Source organism: Sinocyclocheilus grahami, unplaced genomic scaffold (assembly GCF_001515645.1).
Source record: "Sinocyclocheilus grahami isolate Dianchi unplaced genomic scaffold, SAMN03320097.WGS_v1.1 scaffold476.1, whole genome shotgun sequence".
Taxonomy (NCBI): domain Eukaryota; kingdom Metazoa; phylum Chordata; class Actinopteri; order Cypriniformes; family Cyprinidae; genus Sinocyclocheilus; species Sinocyclocheilus grahami.
In genome coordinates, this window is record NW_015505655.1 from 7,299 (window position 1) to 21,028 (window position 13,730).

The 13,730-nt window shown below is 45.0% G+C and overlaps 1 protein-coding gene across 1 annotated transcript; it reads right to left on the reverse strand.

Moving 5' to 3' along the window:
* Window positions 1–889: 889 nt before the first annotated feature.
* On the reverse strand, window positions 890–11,250 carry LOC107553613 (butyrophilin-like protein 8). The gene is made up of 9 exons (XM_016235901.1): window positions 11,196–11,250; window positions 10,388–11,089; window positions 9,861–9,965; window positions 9,658–9,753; window positions 9,325–9,417; window positions 3,922–3,996; window positions 3,305–3,418; window positions 3,018–3,080; window positions 890–990 (listed from the first exon to the last, which is right to left on the reverse strand). Exons 1-9 carry the CDS (start codon window positions 11,248–11,250, stop codon window positions 890–892), a joined length of 1,404 nt encoding a protein of 467 aa, XP_016091387.1.
* Between the last annotated feature and the right edge of the window lie 2,480 nt (window positions 11,251–13,730).

A 13,730-nucleotide genomic window follows, 5' to 3' on the forward strand; every position in this document is an offset into this window, starting at 1 on the left:
CTCACTAACTGCCTCTGGCGTTGAGTGTAGCTAGGTCTCCTCTCGCTTTAGAGAGTCATTATGCTGAGACCTCCACTCTTAAGAGCTCCCCAACTAGGGTTGAGTGTGGTTAGGCTCCTCTTGGGTAGGAGAGTCATCCTGCTGAAGCCTCCGCTCTTTAGAACTCCGTCTTTGGCAGCAATATGGGTTTGTAGGCTCTTCCTTTTTGAGTCTCACTAACTGCCTCTGGCATTGAGTGTAGCTAGGTCTCCTCTCACTTTAGGGAGTCGTTTTGCTGAGACCTCCACTCTTAAGAGTTCTTCTACCGGTATCGAGTGTCGTTAGGCTTCCTCTCGGTTGAGAGAATCATCCTGCTGAAGCCTCCGCTCTTTAGAGTTCCGTCTTTGGCAGAATATGGGATCGTAGGCTCCTTTCTTTTTGAGCCTCGCTAATTGCCTCTGGCGTTGCATGTAGCTAGGTCTCCTCTCGCTTTAGAGAGTCGTTATGCTGAGACCTCCACTCTTAAAAGCTCCTCAACGAGGATTGAGTGTGGTTAGGCTCCTCTCGTTTAAGAGAGTCATCCTGCCGAAGCCTCCGCTCTTTTAGAACTCCGCTCTAACATTGAGTGTAGCTAGGTCTCCTCTCGCTTAGAGAGTCTTTATGCTGAGACCTCCACTCTTGACAGTCCCTCAACTATGGTGAGTGTCGTTAGGCTTCCTCTCGTTTAAGAGAGTCGTTCTGCTGAAGCCTCCACTTTGCATAGCTCCGCTTAGGCAGTATTAATGTGTAGGCTCTTGAGCCTCACTAACTGCCCCTGGCGTTGAGTGTAGCCAGGTCTCCTCTCATTCTAGAGAGTCGTTATGCTGAGACCTCCACTCTTAGAGTTCTGTACTTTGGTAGGTGAGCTAGTCTACGACGCTGGCGAGCTTGAGCCTGCCTGTAGAGGTTGTGGCTTGGGTCCTGGCAAAAGCAATCTGGCTGGGGCAGGGATGGTGTTCCTTGAGTCCTTGACTTAAGGAATCCAGTTTTTGGGCACTCATCCCTCAGCATGACGGCGTGGGTAAACCGTTCCCCTAGCGCCCTCTAGAGGACGCAGCGTTGAGTTCCCCTTCGAAAGGGAATGTCTCAGGTTATGCATGTAACCATGGTTCCCTGAGAACAGGGAACGAGACGCTGGGTCTCATTGCCATGCTTCGGGCATCATACCTGCGCCTCCTCAGACAACAAAAGAGGATGACATATTCCACAGGTGCTCCTTTTATACTCGCAGTCGCTCATTTGCTTACGTCATGGGCTTCCACCTGCCAATGTCAAGTTCATTGTCGTTTTTTCATTCATGCTTCAGACACCGGTCACGTTGAAGGCGTTCCCCTAGCGCCCTCTAGAGAACACAGCGTTTCGTTCCCTGTTCTCAGGGAACCATGGTTACATGCGTAACCTGAGATGTTTTCCTTTGCTGTAAACAAAACTTGGTTTTCGAGAGACTAGCATATTCTCACCGGAGCTTACGGTACGCCTATGTCCTACGTCATCTGCTGGAACGCCACTCTCTCGTGTACTCGTGTATGCCAGTTATCGGAGGAGATTATGAGATTATGGTTTATGATGGATGGATGGACGCACTTTATTGGGCTTTAAAATCTGTACCACCATTCACTGCCATTATAAATCTCGGAAGAGCCAGTACATTTTTTTATATAACTCTGATTGTATTCGTCTGAAAGAGGAAAGTCATAAACACTTAGGATGGTTTGAGGGTGAGTAAATCAAGGGGAATTTTTTTTTAAATATTTGGGTGAACTTTCCTTTTTTAGACGTGTTTTTGGTCTTATTGTGCTCAATTTATTCTTGTTTCTTTGTGTATTTTTTTTTTTTTTTTACATATTTGCCTTTATTCTGGTAAACACTGCTCACTTTTCAGAATACAATCAACAACCAGTGGATAAAATAAAGTCACATCCAGTTTTTCTTTTTCTTAGTAGTTTCAATCAAATACATCAGAGTTTGGTTGTAAATTGGACAGCAACTTCTGTTTCATATCGACTTAAGTAAACATTATACAGGTTGTATTTCTATTCATAAAATCCTCACAAATGTATGCATACAGGAACATTATGTGATTTACTCTTTCCACACCTATACAAATACAAGAATAAGAATTTATTTCAGCATGTACTTACATTTGAATTCTGCTTGCAGTTGAGGTAAAAGTGGTATAGAGATAAGCAGTAGTGGCTGAACAACTACCACAACAAAAAATTCTAAAATAAGAGAATAACAGTCCATTATTTTCCCATTCAAACAAATCAACAGTCAATAATATGTCATTAAAACTCATCATATGAATTGCTCAGAAGTTCTTAAACATAAATGTTCAATCACTAAAAAGAGAGTCTAGAAGTGGTTTTCTTGTGGAATACTTAATGACTTAAGTACATTTATGTACAAATATCATTCTACAAGTTCTACGTCAAGTTGTGACACTGGCTGAACTGTATTTCATTTTTATTTTTAACACAGAATAAAAACTTATGTAAGTGGCATTTTTACAAACCACTTTTTTGCATATCAGTTTCATAAATTATGAAGGGATCAGAATTCAGGTGTTACCTTCAGAGGGAATAAATAAGATGATGAACTGGAACAGTTGACAATCAGACAGGATAGAAATAATCAGACAAAATATAAAGAGCTTGTATCTGCAACCTAACCAAAAAGGAGAGAGAAGAAAGGCAAGCATTAATGGTATGCATTACAAGATTCCAAATACAGTCTATCACAGTGGGGGATGACTGTGGTCTGCTGATTACACAAGATAAATGTCTCAGTTTTGGCTTAGTCACATGATGTTACATGATGACATGATACTCCTGTAGTTGGTCTAAGTAGTAACAGACTGTGGTAACAGTCAAGAAATATATTTCAGATTTATTTTCCCCTTTTATTTTCATGTGCTTTATCAACTCATTAACACATGGTTTATATTAAACTAAAATTTTCTAGAATTAATAGTACTTTGAAAAAAATTGTGTTCACACTGAGTTCGGTTGCATGGGAAGCCCTGCTTGGCCGCTCTTGACTGGGATGCCTTGAGACATCAACTAAAAAACAAACATACCAAACACAGTTAGGCCTAAAAGGAAACTTTTTGCATCTTCTGTATGTATTTGATTATCATTTTTGGTAATTGTAGAATTTAAAAATGTATTTGAACAAAACCACTGGTAATAAACTTATCAACCTAATAAATCTGTGCTCATATATACTTATCCTACCATTTAGCTTCAACAATGTATAAGGAATCAGATCATACAGAGACTCTTACCTATACTCAAGATGAGACAACTCAGCACAACAATTCCAAATAATACTGCAGAAAATATGCGAGGTTTGGTGTCTGTATCATGTGCTCTCTTTCTCCAGCCATAGGTAAAAAGAACTATAGAAATAGATAAAAATAAATAAATAAATAAATAAATGTCACACAAGATAGATGATGTCCTGAGCAAGAACAGCATAAAGATGTGATGAACTGAACAGTGTGTGTCAAACAATGTTTTACTGAATTCAATCTCACACGGTTGCATTCCCAAACATCAGGCATCCGAACTAACATGACAGTGTTTGTTATTGTGTTTCATCTGTGCACTGAGAAACAAGTAATTTATTGTGAAAGAAAAAAAAGCCATAAGCTTCCCCGGTTGCAGCAACCTTAATTACTGATATCTTGTGCCAGTTTCCCAGGAAGTGATGATGTTTTTCTTCAACACATGGGATGGAAATGGTGCTTTATTTGCAAATGTTTTATGCAATATTCTAATTTTATGCACAAGTAGGGAAACATAAAACAAAACATTTGTGCACAAGTAAAGGAAACATAGCTGCTGCTAATGTAAAAATAATGAAGATGGCCTCTGTTATGTGAAATTTGAATTTTCCTACCTGAATAAACAACGACCGTAAAAATAGCAAATTGTCTTGTTATTCTGAAAAACCTGATCCATGATTTAAGGTTGCCTGTAGACAGAAAGAGTTGAAAACATCAAATTAATATTTTGTAAAGCACTAATGCACTGCCATGGAACTGTATTATTTGTTAGTTATTTCCTGATTGACTAAATTATGGAGAACAGCATTTTTTTACTCACAAAGTGAAACACCGAAGCATGGCTGTGCATCACCCTGCAGAAGCCAAATACCTCAGATACTGTATAACTAGGTTCCCTTTCAGTCGGTCACTCTCGACGTCACGTCGGTGACCGATGAATTGGGATCTTGCTTAGAGAGACCAATTCACTTCGAGTGTAAACTAAACGAGCCAATCCACATTGGCCTGCGATGATTGCATCCAGCGGCCGCTGATCATAGCGTGAACATTAAAAGGCAACAGGTGTAACGCACACCAGCTTTTGCTTCGGAGCTGAGCGATAACATCGTTCTGCTCCTACCAATATCTTTGTTTGTGACGATGAGTTCAACGCGCTCTAGGGAGCTTTTTGTGTTGGCGGACGGCGCTTCAGCGGTGGTCGTTCCTGTGTCGAGTGGGTTGCGCACTTCAGGCTGCACTACCCCCTGTCATGCTGCAAGCGGTCATTTCCCCAGTGCATCTCAGCACCTAAAAGACCATTTCCCTGAAAGAGCCTATTTCTCTAAAAGACCTTACATGGGTGCGTCTTTGTAAAGATGACAGATCGTCTTTTTAAAGATGCCGTTCACCCGTGCGTTTCTGGATGCGGTCACGGTAATTAATGCCTTACGTGTCTGGGCATTAAACACACTGAGGTGGAGTTCGTGGATGGATATGTTCCCATTGTGGCCAGGCTCCATTTCCTCCAGGGGGGCGGAGCTCCGTTGCCTCTGCCGCTAGTGTTCGTCCTGGTGGCAGCCAAGCGAGGGCTACTTCGGGCAGTAGCACGAGCGGTCTGAGGGTTACAGTGGTGGCAAACCCCTCAGGGAACCAACCCTCGGGGGACCATCACTCCTCTAGCGCTTCGCAACCAGTCGAGCCGCCAAAGGAACATGCTGGGCCCTCTTCAAAGAGCGTACCAGCGGTATCCTTCGGAGCTTTCTGAAGAGGAAGATTCGGCTGCGCTGCTGCCCTCCAGGATGGTGGCAACGCCTGAATCGGATCCAGAGATGTCGGCTATGCTTTCCCGGGCCACCGAGAAAACCTCCACCGTGTCCTGAGCCCTTGAGGTTGGACGATTGGTTTCTTGAGGTGGCTCCCCGTCGCTCCCCTCCTGGGCCTGTAGGCATTCGTCTGGTCTGACCGGCGGTGCTTATACGGCTTGTGGAGAAGCTGCCTCCACCTTACACACTATGGAGTTACTGCAGGTTCATCAGGCCAAGGCACTGAAGGATCTGCACGAGGGTGGTCAAGTTCTGGAAGTTCTGAAAGAGCTCCGAACCGCTACTGACCTCACGCTCCGAGCAACGAAGGTCACCGCAAGATCTCTGGGTCGTGTGATGTCCACACTTGTGGTCCAGGAGCGCCATCTCTGGCTGTGTCTGGCCGACATGAGGGATGCCGACAAAGTACGGTTCCTCAATGCCCCTGTGTCCCAGACCGGCCTCTTAGGCGATGCGGTCGAGAGCTTTGCCCAGCAGTTCTCAGCTGCACAGAAGCAGACTGAGGCGATTCGTCACATCCTGCCCCGGCAGGCAGCTGCTGCCTCCACCTGTCCACTGATCACAGCGCCCCAGCCTGCTCATCGCCGAGGGCGGCCCCCTGCGTCAACCCCCGCTCCCGTGCCGCATCTGCAGCAGCCTCAAGCAAGTGGCGCTGTGGAGCTGGGCATAGGCAGGCCACCCCGCCCATCCAGGCCCCCGTCAAACCTGGGGGTGAGCGGAAGAGCAAGAGGCCCCGGGATGGGCAACCCAGAGAGAGAGGGAACTGCTCTTTGGGAGATGGCGAATGTACCTCTCCCTCCCCCGGAGGAGGGCCGGGTGGAGAATTTGGTTTCCAAAAATCTCGACGAGTGTTTTGAGTTTGAGCTCCGTCAAGTTAATTCTTTGTCGTCTAATTTTTTATCTTAAAATCAATTTTATACACCATCCTTTTCAGTTCTATAACGTGTAAATATATCCCCTATCGTATTCTACAACAAAAACAATCAGAGCGCCTTGTTAGCACTAGTTCTATTTTTGACTTTCCGAGTCCGCTATTAGCATATAGCCCGCTAGCATCGCCAGCGTGGTTGCCACTAATCTCGCTTACATTACTAATACTCTATTCACACACATCACCATTGTTTTACTCACTGTTACTTGCTTTAATGGCGGATGTGTGTCGACCTTTGAGTGCAGGTGAGGACACGTTCAAGCTGCATTCGTTGCAGGTCGAGCTGGAGGCCGTGCAGAAGCAGATCTGGGACCTGGTGGCAAAGCAGACCCAGCTGAGAGCGCGAATTCAATGATGAACTTTCTTTAACTGAAAAATTTGTATTTACTATTGTCATTTTGCCTTATTGACACACTATTTTCCTAATTAATGCTGTTCAGTTGCTTTGACACAATCTGTATTGTTAAAAGAGCTATATAAATAAAGGTGACTTGACTTGACTTGACAAGAGAGCGGTTTTCTGTCTCTGGATCCCAAGATGGCACAGAGAGTCGCGGACGGAACAACACCAGACCACACTCATCCTCCTCTCTCGCCAGCAGGCAGCAGCGGGCGGTTCGAGAGAGTCATCAAAGGCCCTACTCATGCACCCTATGCCAAACCGTGGAACCAGGTAAGTGTTGCATCGCACATTCAGACCCCTCTTCGGTCCGCCCACGAGCCGCCCGAGTTGGGTCCCTGCGTTCCACCTCGCTGCCCCACTGCGGGTAAGGTAGTGGTTCTTCTGGTCCCGCTTGCACGGTATCTGGGAGCCTGGCTAGTGCTACCCAGCCCGTCTCGCTGACTTCTGAGGACCATCAGCCTCGGCTATGCGATTCGGTTCGCTCGGCGTCCCCCCAAGTTCAGTGGCATCTGCTTCACGGCAGTGAAGGCGGCTGATGCGCCTGTATTGTGTGCAGAGATCATAGTCCTACTGGTGAAGGACGCGATAGAGCCGGTCCCTCCAGCCGATATGAAGACAGGGTTTTACAGCCCCTACTTCACTGTACCCAAGAAAGGCGTTGGGTTACGACCAATCTTGGACCCTTCGCCAGTTACCGTTCAAGATTTTGACGCAGAAACACATCTTCGGGTGCATCTGGCCCTGAGATTGGTTTGCAGCGATCGACCTGAAGGATGCGTACTTTCATGTGTCGATCCTTGCGCGCCACAGACCATTTTTGCGGTTCGCGTTTGAAGGACGTGCATATCAGTACAAGGTCCTGCCCTCCGGGCTGTCCCTGTCTACCCGTGTCTTCACGAAAGTTGCGATGGGGCTCTTGTTCCCCTCAGAGAGCAGGGTGTTCGCATCCTCAACTATCTCGATGATTGGCTTATACTAGCACAGTCTTGGGATCAGTTGTGCGAGCACAGGGACCTGGTACTCCGGCACCTCAGCCAGTTGGGTCTTCGGGTCAACTGGGAAAAGAGCAAACTCTCCCCAATGCAGAGGATCTCTTTTCTTGGTATGGAGTTGGATTCGGTTGAACAGGCAGCACGCCTCACAGAGGAACATACGCGTTCCGTGCTGAACTGCTTGAATTCATTCAAGGGCAGGACAGCGGACCCACTGAAACAATTTCAGAGGCTCCTGGTGCATATGGCAGCTGCAGCGGCAGTTACACCGCTGGGTTTGCTTCATATGATATTTGTAGAGCTGCAGGCTGGGCGACCCCCAACACGTTTGCTAGATTATATAGCCTTCGTGTGGAGCCGGTATCCTCCTGTGTTCTCACCTCAAACGGGTAAAGGCACTGAGAGGCCCTGGTTTAGTGTCGGCTTGCTAAAACTGCTTCAGAGTGTCCGTACTGTAGACCGTGTCGAGCTCCTCCATCCCCTCGGCAGCCAGACATGGCGGAACGTCCGGCGCCAGGCCCTCACTCGATGAATCTGTGAGAACCGGTAGAGAGCTGGGATTTCATATGTGTAAAGTCCACAGTATAGCCTAAGAGCTCGTGTTTCCCCGGCAGACTTCTTTCATTTCCAAGAGGGTTATAATCACATCTAATCTTCCATATGCACCTAAATGGTTGTTCATATGTGTAAGTGCTTCCGAAAACCTCCTTCGGGAAGGATGGGGCTTCCGCAACGTTCCTGTTCCAAGTGGTACAGGTACATTTTCCCAGTGTTATCCAATCTCACTAAGTGGGTAGTGCTACGACAACAGTGACTAGCCTTCTTGTTGCGAGCCCCGACCTACGCCGAAAAATGGGTGCAGGAGGCTCGCACAGGACACTGGAAGGGGCAGCATCCATGGCATTTTGGTAGGGATTCCAATTCGTCGGTCATTACCGACATGATGTCGAGAGTGACCAACTGGAAGGGAACATCTCGGTTGCGTATGTAACCCTCGTTCACTGAAGGCTGTACCACCGCTGAGCGGCTGGGTCAACGGCTTGGCTCCTCAGTGAAAACCTGAGTATGCGTTGCACCTCACCAAAAAGGGGTGCAGGAGGCTCGCACAGGACACTGGCAGCAACCATGGTGCTTTGGTAGGGATCCCAATTCGTCGGTCACCGAGTGAAGTAACCGACTGAAAGGGAACGTCTTGGTTACGTATGTAACCCTCGTTCCCTGAAGGAGGGAATGGAGACGTCACATCCCGTCGCCACGGCTGCTGTACCACCGCTGAGCGTCCGGGTCACTGGCTCGGCTCCTCAGTGAAAACCTGGTATGCGTTGCACCGGCTGCCTTTTTATGCTCACGCTGTGATCAGCGGCAGCTGGATGCAATCATCGCATGCCAATGTGCATTGGCTCATTTAGTTTACACTCGAAGTGGATTGGTCTCTCTAAGAGAGATCCCAATTTGTCGGTCACCGACGTGACGTCTCTGTTCCCTTCTTCAGGGAACGAGGGTTACATACGTAACTGAGACGTTTCTTAGGCATGCAGTAAAAAAATAAAACCATGTATTTTCAATATTCATCAACATACTCATACTTGACAGTTTCCAACCGAATGTTTTTATTAACAAGATTCATGGCATCACTATGTACTCAGCATTTAAGCAGTGTAAAGTTGTGGGTAGGTCAAAGATTATGTCACTACAAAATCTACAATTTTCCTGACACATTCAACATTGTTGCCAGTATATGCCAGTAACAGTAACAGATGCTTCAGTAACTGACATTTTAACGTATTTAAATGCAATAGAATTACTCACTAACAATATTGTAATGCAATGTCTTAATATACAAAATGCATTTACTGAGCTTCTTAAAAAAACTTTAAATCTTAACGTACCTTGAAGATATTTTAAATAGCGCAAAGCCCAAATCAACATTTCAGGTCTCAGAATATAAAGAGCACAGCAGGTGACAGTCTCATGCAGAGATCCTGGAACAGAATATTTAATTATGGACTTCAGATAATAAATGACAAAAAAACTGTGTTATGTGAAAGTGTTGAAGAGTCCCACCATTATAGAAAATACACACCAACATGTGAATCAGGGATGAGAAAAATGTGTACAACATTACAAGACGAGGAACAAAATCTACCACATTATTAAGATTATATTAATATTATTTTTCATATTTACAAATATAACTAAGAACACTAAACTACTGCACTCACCTTCAGTAAAGCCCCAAAGCATGAAGGCAAAGAACATACAGATGTTTGGACAAAAGACCAGAGAAAGCTGAAGATTCCAGATTATGCTGCTGGTGACTGGAGAGAAGAAGCAGAATAATCACAGTTAAATTAATAAAACACTTACAGTGAAACATACAGAGTTAAATCACAAAAAAATAAGATTTATTCTCTTTCAAACATACCAGTGTTTTTTGATCTGTAGTAGATCAGACAGCAGAGCAGAAGCACAGCTCCAGATGTAGCAGCAAAACAGAAAAATAACACAGCTATGTGCCAAGAAGAGAAACCTGTGAAACACAAACACCAGGTATAACTTCACTGAATCAACTTGGTATATTAAGTCATAGTTTCTTATAGAGAAATAATTAGGAGGTTTGCAATTAAGACAATTCATTCTTTAAATAGATTCCTACAACTATTATATTTTGGCAGCAGCTACTTACATTAATTGTTAAAAGTTATTTGCTCTTTACGTTTTAAATCTTTCTAAATAGAAACTTTTTAACTATAAGAAAAAAACAGCATCTCGTTCACACCAACTGCAAGTAAATAATGATAGACACTGTTCACTGTCCATGTCAAAAGCAGTATGTTCATATTATTTGAATGGTGGGCGGAGCTAATAAAAATCGCCATTGCCAACCAGGTTGTTCATTTAAATTTAGTGGAAATAGACATAGTTTAATGTTTGTTTTGTTTGTCGACTCACCCAGTTGCTCCAGTTCTGCAGTTGCATTGGCTGAAAGTCCTCCAGCAAACACTAAACACATGTAAACTCCTTTATCCTCAGTTCTGACACTCTTCAGTCTGAGAGAGAAGTTTCCTTTGGGGATCTCAGCAGTGAAGAACTCAACTCTGTCTCTGTATTGTTCATCTGATGAATCTGGTAAAGTATCATTGTTTTGGTAGAGCAGAACCAGAATATTGCCATCTGTTTTCCTCCATAAAACCTTTTCAATGTGTTCAGGTTTGATGTGAGAGTCTACAGAGCAGCTCAGAGTGACGTCCTCACCATCATATGCAGAAACAGACCGATCTGATCCTGATACTATCAAACACTCTGAGAGAATAAAAATTATTTGAACCTCAGTCTCACCAGAATCCTGCTGACTGTATACTCTACATGTGTATCGTCCCTCATCTTCAGCTCTCAGATTGTCCAGACGGAGGGAGAAGTTTCCATGTTGAATCTGATCAGTAAAGAAATAAGCTCTATAATAATAATCCTGCTGCTGGGCCTCTGGTCGACTCCCACCATCTTGATACAGATGAACCAGAGCCTCTGAGTCTGTTCTTCTCCATTCCACCTCCAGATCCTCCATTAATAAGAGTTCATCAACATAACAGAGCAAAACCACTGAAGAGCCCAGAGGAGCAACCAGAGGGCCAGCGGGACCGTGCACAATGAACCCTATCACAAAATAGACAAATTGATTAATGCGTTTATTAAAAAAAAATAAAATAAATAAAGGAAGCAAATATATTTTCGCATAATAACGTAAAGTGAAAATACTCACCATCAGCGACCATCATAAGTATTGACATAAAAATGCAGGTAAGAATGTCCATCATGTATTAAAATTAGATGAAACTAACATAAGATCATAAATTATCATGAAAACGAGAGCATGGGAAGACACGCCTAAAGAAACACTTTCACTTTCGCTTTTTTGAATTACGCGCGTCAAAACTTGATTCATTGAACTGATAAGAACAAGCGCTGAAAATACCGTTGAAATATCACATTCTGTTGGCTTTCTTGTTGATTCTTCTGAGGATGAAACCTCAGAATTGAAGTTTCTATTTGTTCAACTCTAATTGTGTTTAGCAAATAGAAACTGGGAAAGCTCCTCTTCTTGTTTATGTTCTGCATTTGGTTAAGCTCTGAAATTTAGACATCGATATTTTACAAACATAAAGGCCTATAAACCCTTTTTGTAACCTTGGCATGCCAAATGTTTTGTTTATTAATCATAAGAGCAGCTGGATAAGGAAAGTCAAATATGAAATTATTACAACACATGAGAAGCATAAAACGTCTCAGGTTACTTATGTAACCACAGTTCCCTGAGTAGGGAACGAGACACTGCGTCCTCATGGGGTCGCTATGGGGAATGCCTTGTCGTGACCCGTGTCTGAAGCATACATTAAAAAAACACCAACTTGTGTGCCGGCGACAGCAATGACGTCACTACCATTGCGACTATAGTATAAATAGGCACCGGGAGCACACATTATTCACTTCTTCGTCTGAAGCTTGCGTCCGCAGCATGGCAAGAAACCTAGAGGTCTCGTTCCTTACTCAGGGAACCATGGTTACATAAGTAACCTGAGACGTTCCCTTTCATGGGAACTTCGAACTGCGTCCTCTAGGGGTTGCTATGGGGAATGATATACCCACGCCACCATGCTGAGGGGAGTGCATGCCAGAACCATGGCGAGCACTAAGCACCAACTCTACCATATTGCTATGGGAGTTGCCCCTGGGACGTTAGACGGCTGTCAATGACGTTATTCCCTACGGCCAAAGGCCTAGGCTACATACCCCAAAATACTTACCTTTTAGGGTCAGGCTCCTGGGCCCGGGGTAGAGCTCAAGGCTTGGAATCAGGAATAGATTCCTTTAAGGGAATACGACCAAGAGCCTAGAATCATACTAGTCTTGGCCTGTCACACAGGGGCTACCACACGTTTCTCCTTGTATGTGCTGAAGGAAGTGTCTCAACAGACCCCTAGTGGCAACACCCTGTTAAAGTAGGTATCCAGAGGATACATAGGAGGAGTGGTGCCCAAGGCGGAACCGGGGTTTTAAATCACTCAGAAAGAGCACGAAGCTGTTGCACGTAGCTCTTACCGTACAGGATTTTAGAAAAGTTGGCAAAGCATAACGTGCACACTTACCACTTATGTGGATTTTAGAAAGTGGGCAAAGCATAACGTGCACACTTACCAGCTATGTGGATTTTAGAAAGTGCACAAAGCATAACGTGCACACTTACCCCTCATGTGGATTGTAGAAAAGTGCGCAAAGCTTAACGTGTGCACTTACCATAGTAAGAGTTTTCCAAGCATCTGTTTACAGATACCCGGAAGTACTGGGCCAAACGGGAGAGGCAAGCTCAAATACAACCCTCAAAGTTGAGGGGAGCACTGCCCGAGACAGCCATTTTTGCAGTGGCGTGCCGGGGGCTTGATGATCATGAAGGCTCCCGTAGAAGCCTGTGTTATGGCCGCATGATCCAGGAAGTATGAAGCCGAAACCCGGCTTTTCTTACCGTCTGGACATATATCAACGAGTGAAATAAACACTGCAAGTCGAGCACCCAGTTTCTGAACTCAGCAGAGGGGGTGCCCAGGACTCTGTCCGAAGAAGCCTCTAGACCTGAAGCCATAGAACCAACCAAACCTAATAGGTCCAGCATAGGAGACTATAATGCAAGAAATTTCCCACCTAACCTCGGTTAGGTGGAGAGATGGTGGTTACAGGGGAATTAGGAAGGTGAAGATAAGGGCAGATGCAAGACCCCCGAAGGAAATGAGTAGATACTGAGGTATTACTCTGATCCGGACAAAAGCACTAACGCCCTGTCTGGATCACATCCCTTAGGTCATTTACTTACCTTACTTTGACCCGCGATTCTTCCTACCCCTACCCGCGGGCGGGGGAGGAGCGCGAGCCGTGACACTAGCCTTCTGAGCCAGTCTCTGATCCTCAAACCGAGACGGGCTAGGAAGAGAGATAGCTGGCCAGCGTCTCCCTATAGGGGCATCTTCTCATAACCGCTTTCGCGCATCGCCTCGATGTTGGTATAACTCGTATGCTGGAATCGATGGATGCGTGAGGAAAAAAACCTCCTCTTCCATTCCTTCTCAATCTTTATATGAAAAACAGGAAGAAAGGAAGGCTCACCTGAGCTGGAGGGTTATGGCCAGAAAAATAATGTTCATCGAGATACTTCGCAACGTCACTTTCTTCACCCGCTTCATGGCAAGTAAAGCCTCGCCGTGGCGTGATCCATAATTTCCAAAAGCTCATCATACGCAGGGCAGGA

Excerpts from the sequence above, each read along its gene's own strand:
- LOC107553613 (XM_016235901.1), bottom strand. The coding sequence starts at position 11,250 with ATGATGGACATTCTTACCTGCATTTTTATGTCAATACTTATGATGGTC. Across the intron at positions 9,966-10,387 it reads TGCAGAACTGGAGCAACTGG|GTTTCTCTTCTTGGCACATA; the intron begins GTGAGTCGACAA and ends TGTGTTTCACAG. Across the intron at positions 9,418-9,657 it reads GCTTTGGGGCTTTACTGAAG|GATCTCTGCATGAGACTGTC; the intron begins GTGAGTGCAGTA and ends ATTCTGTTCCAG.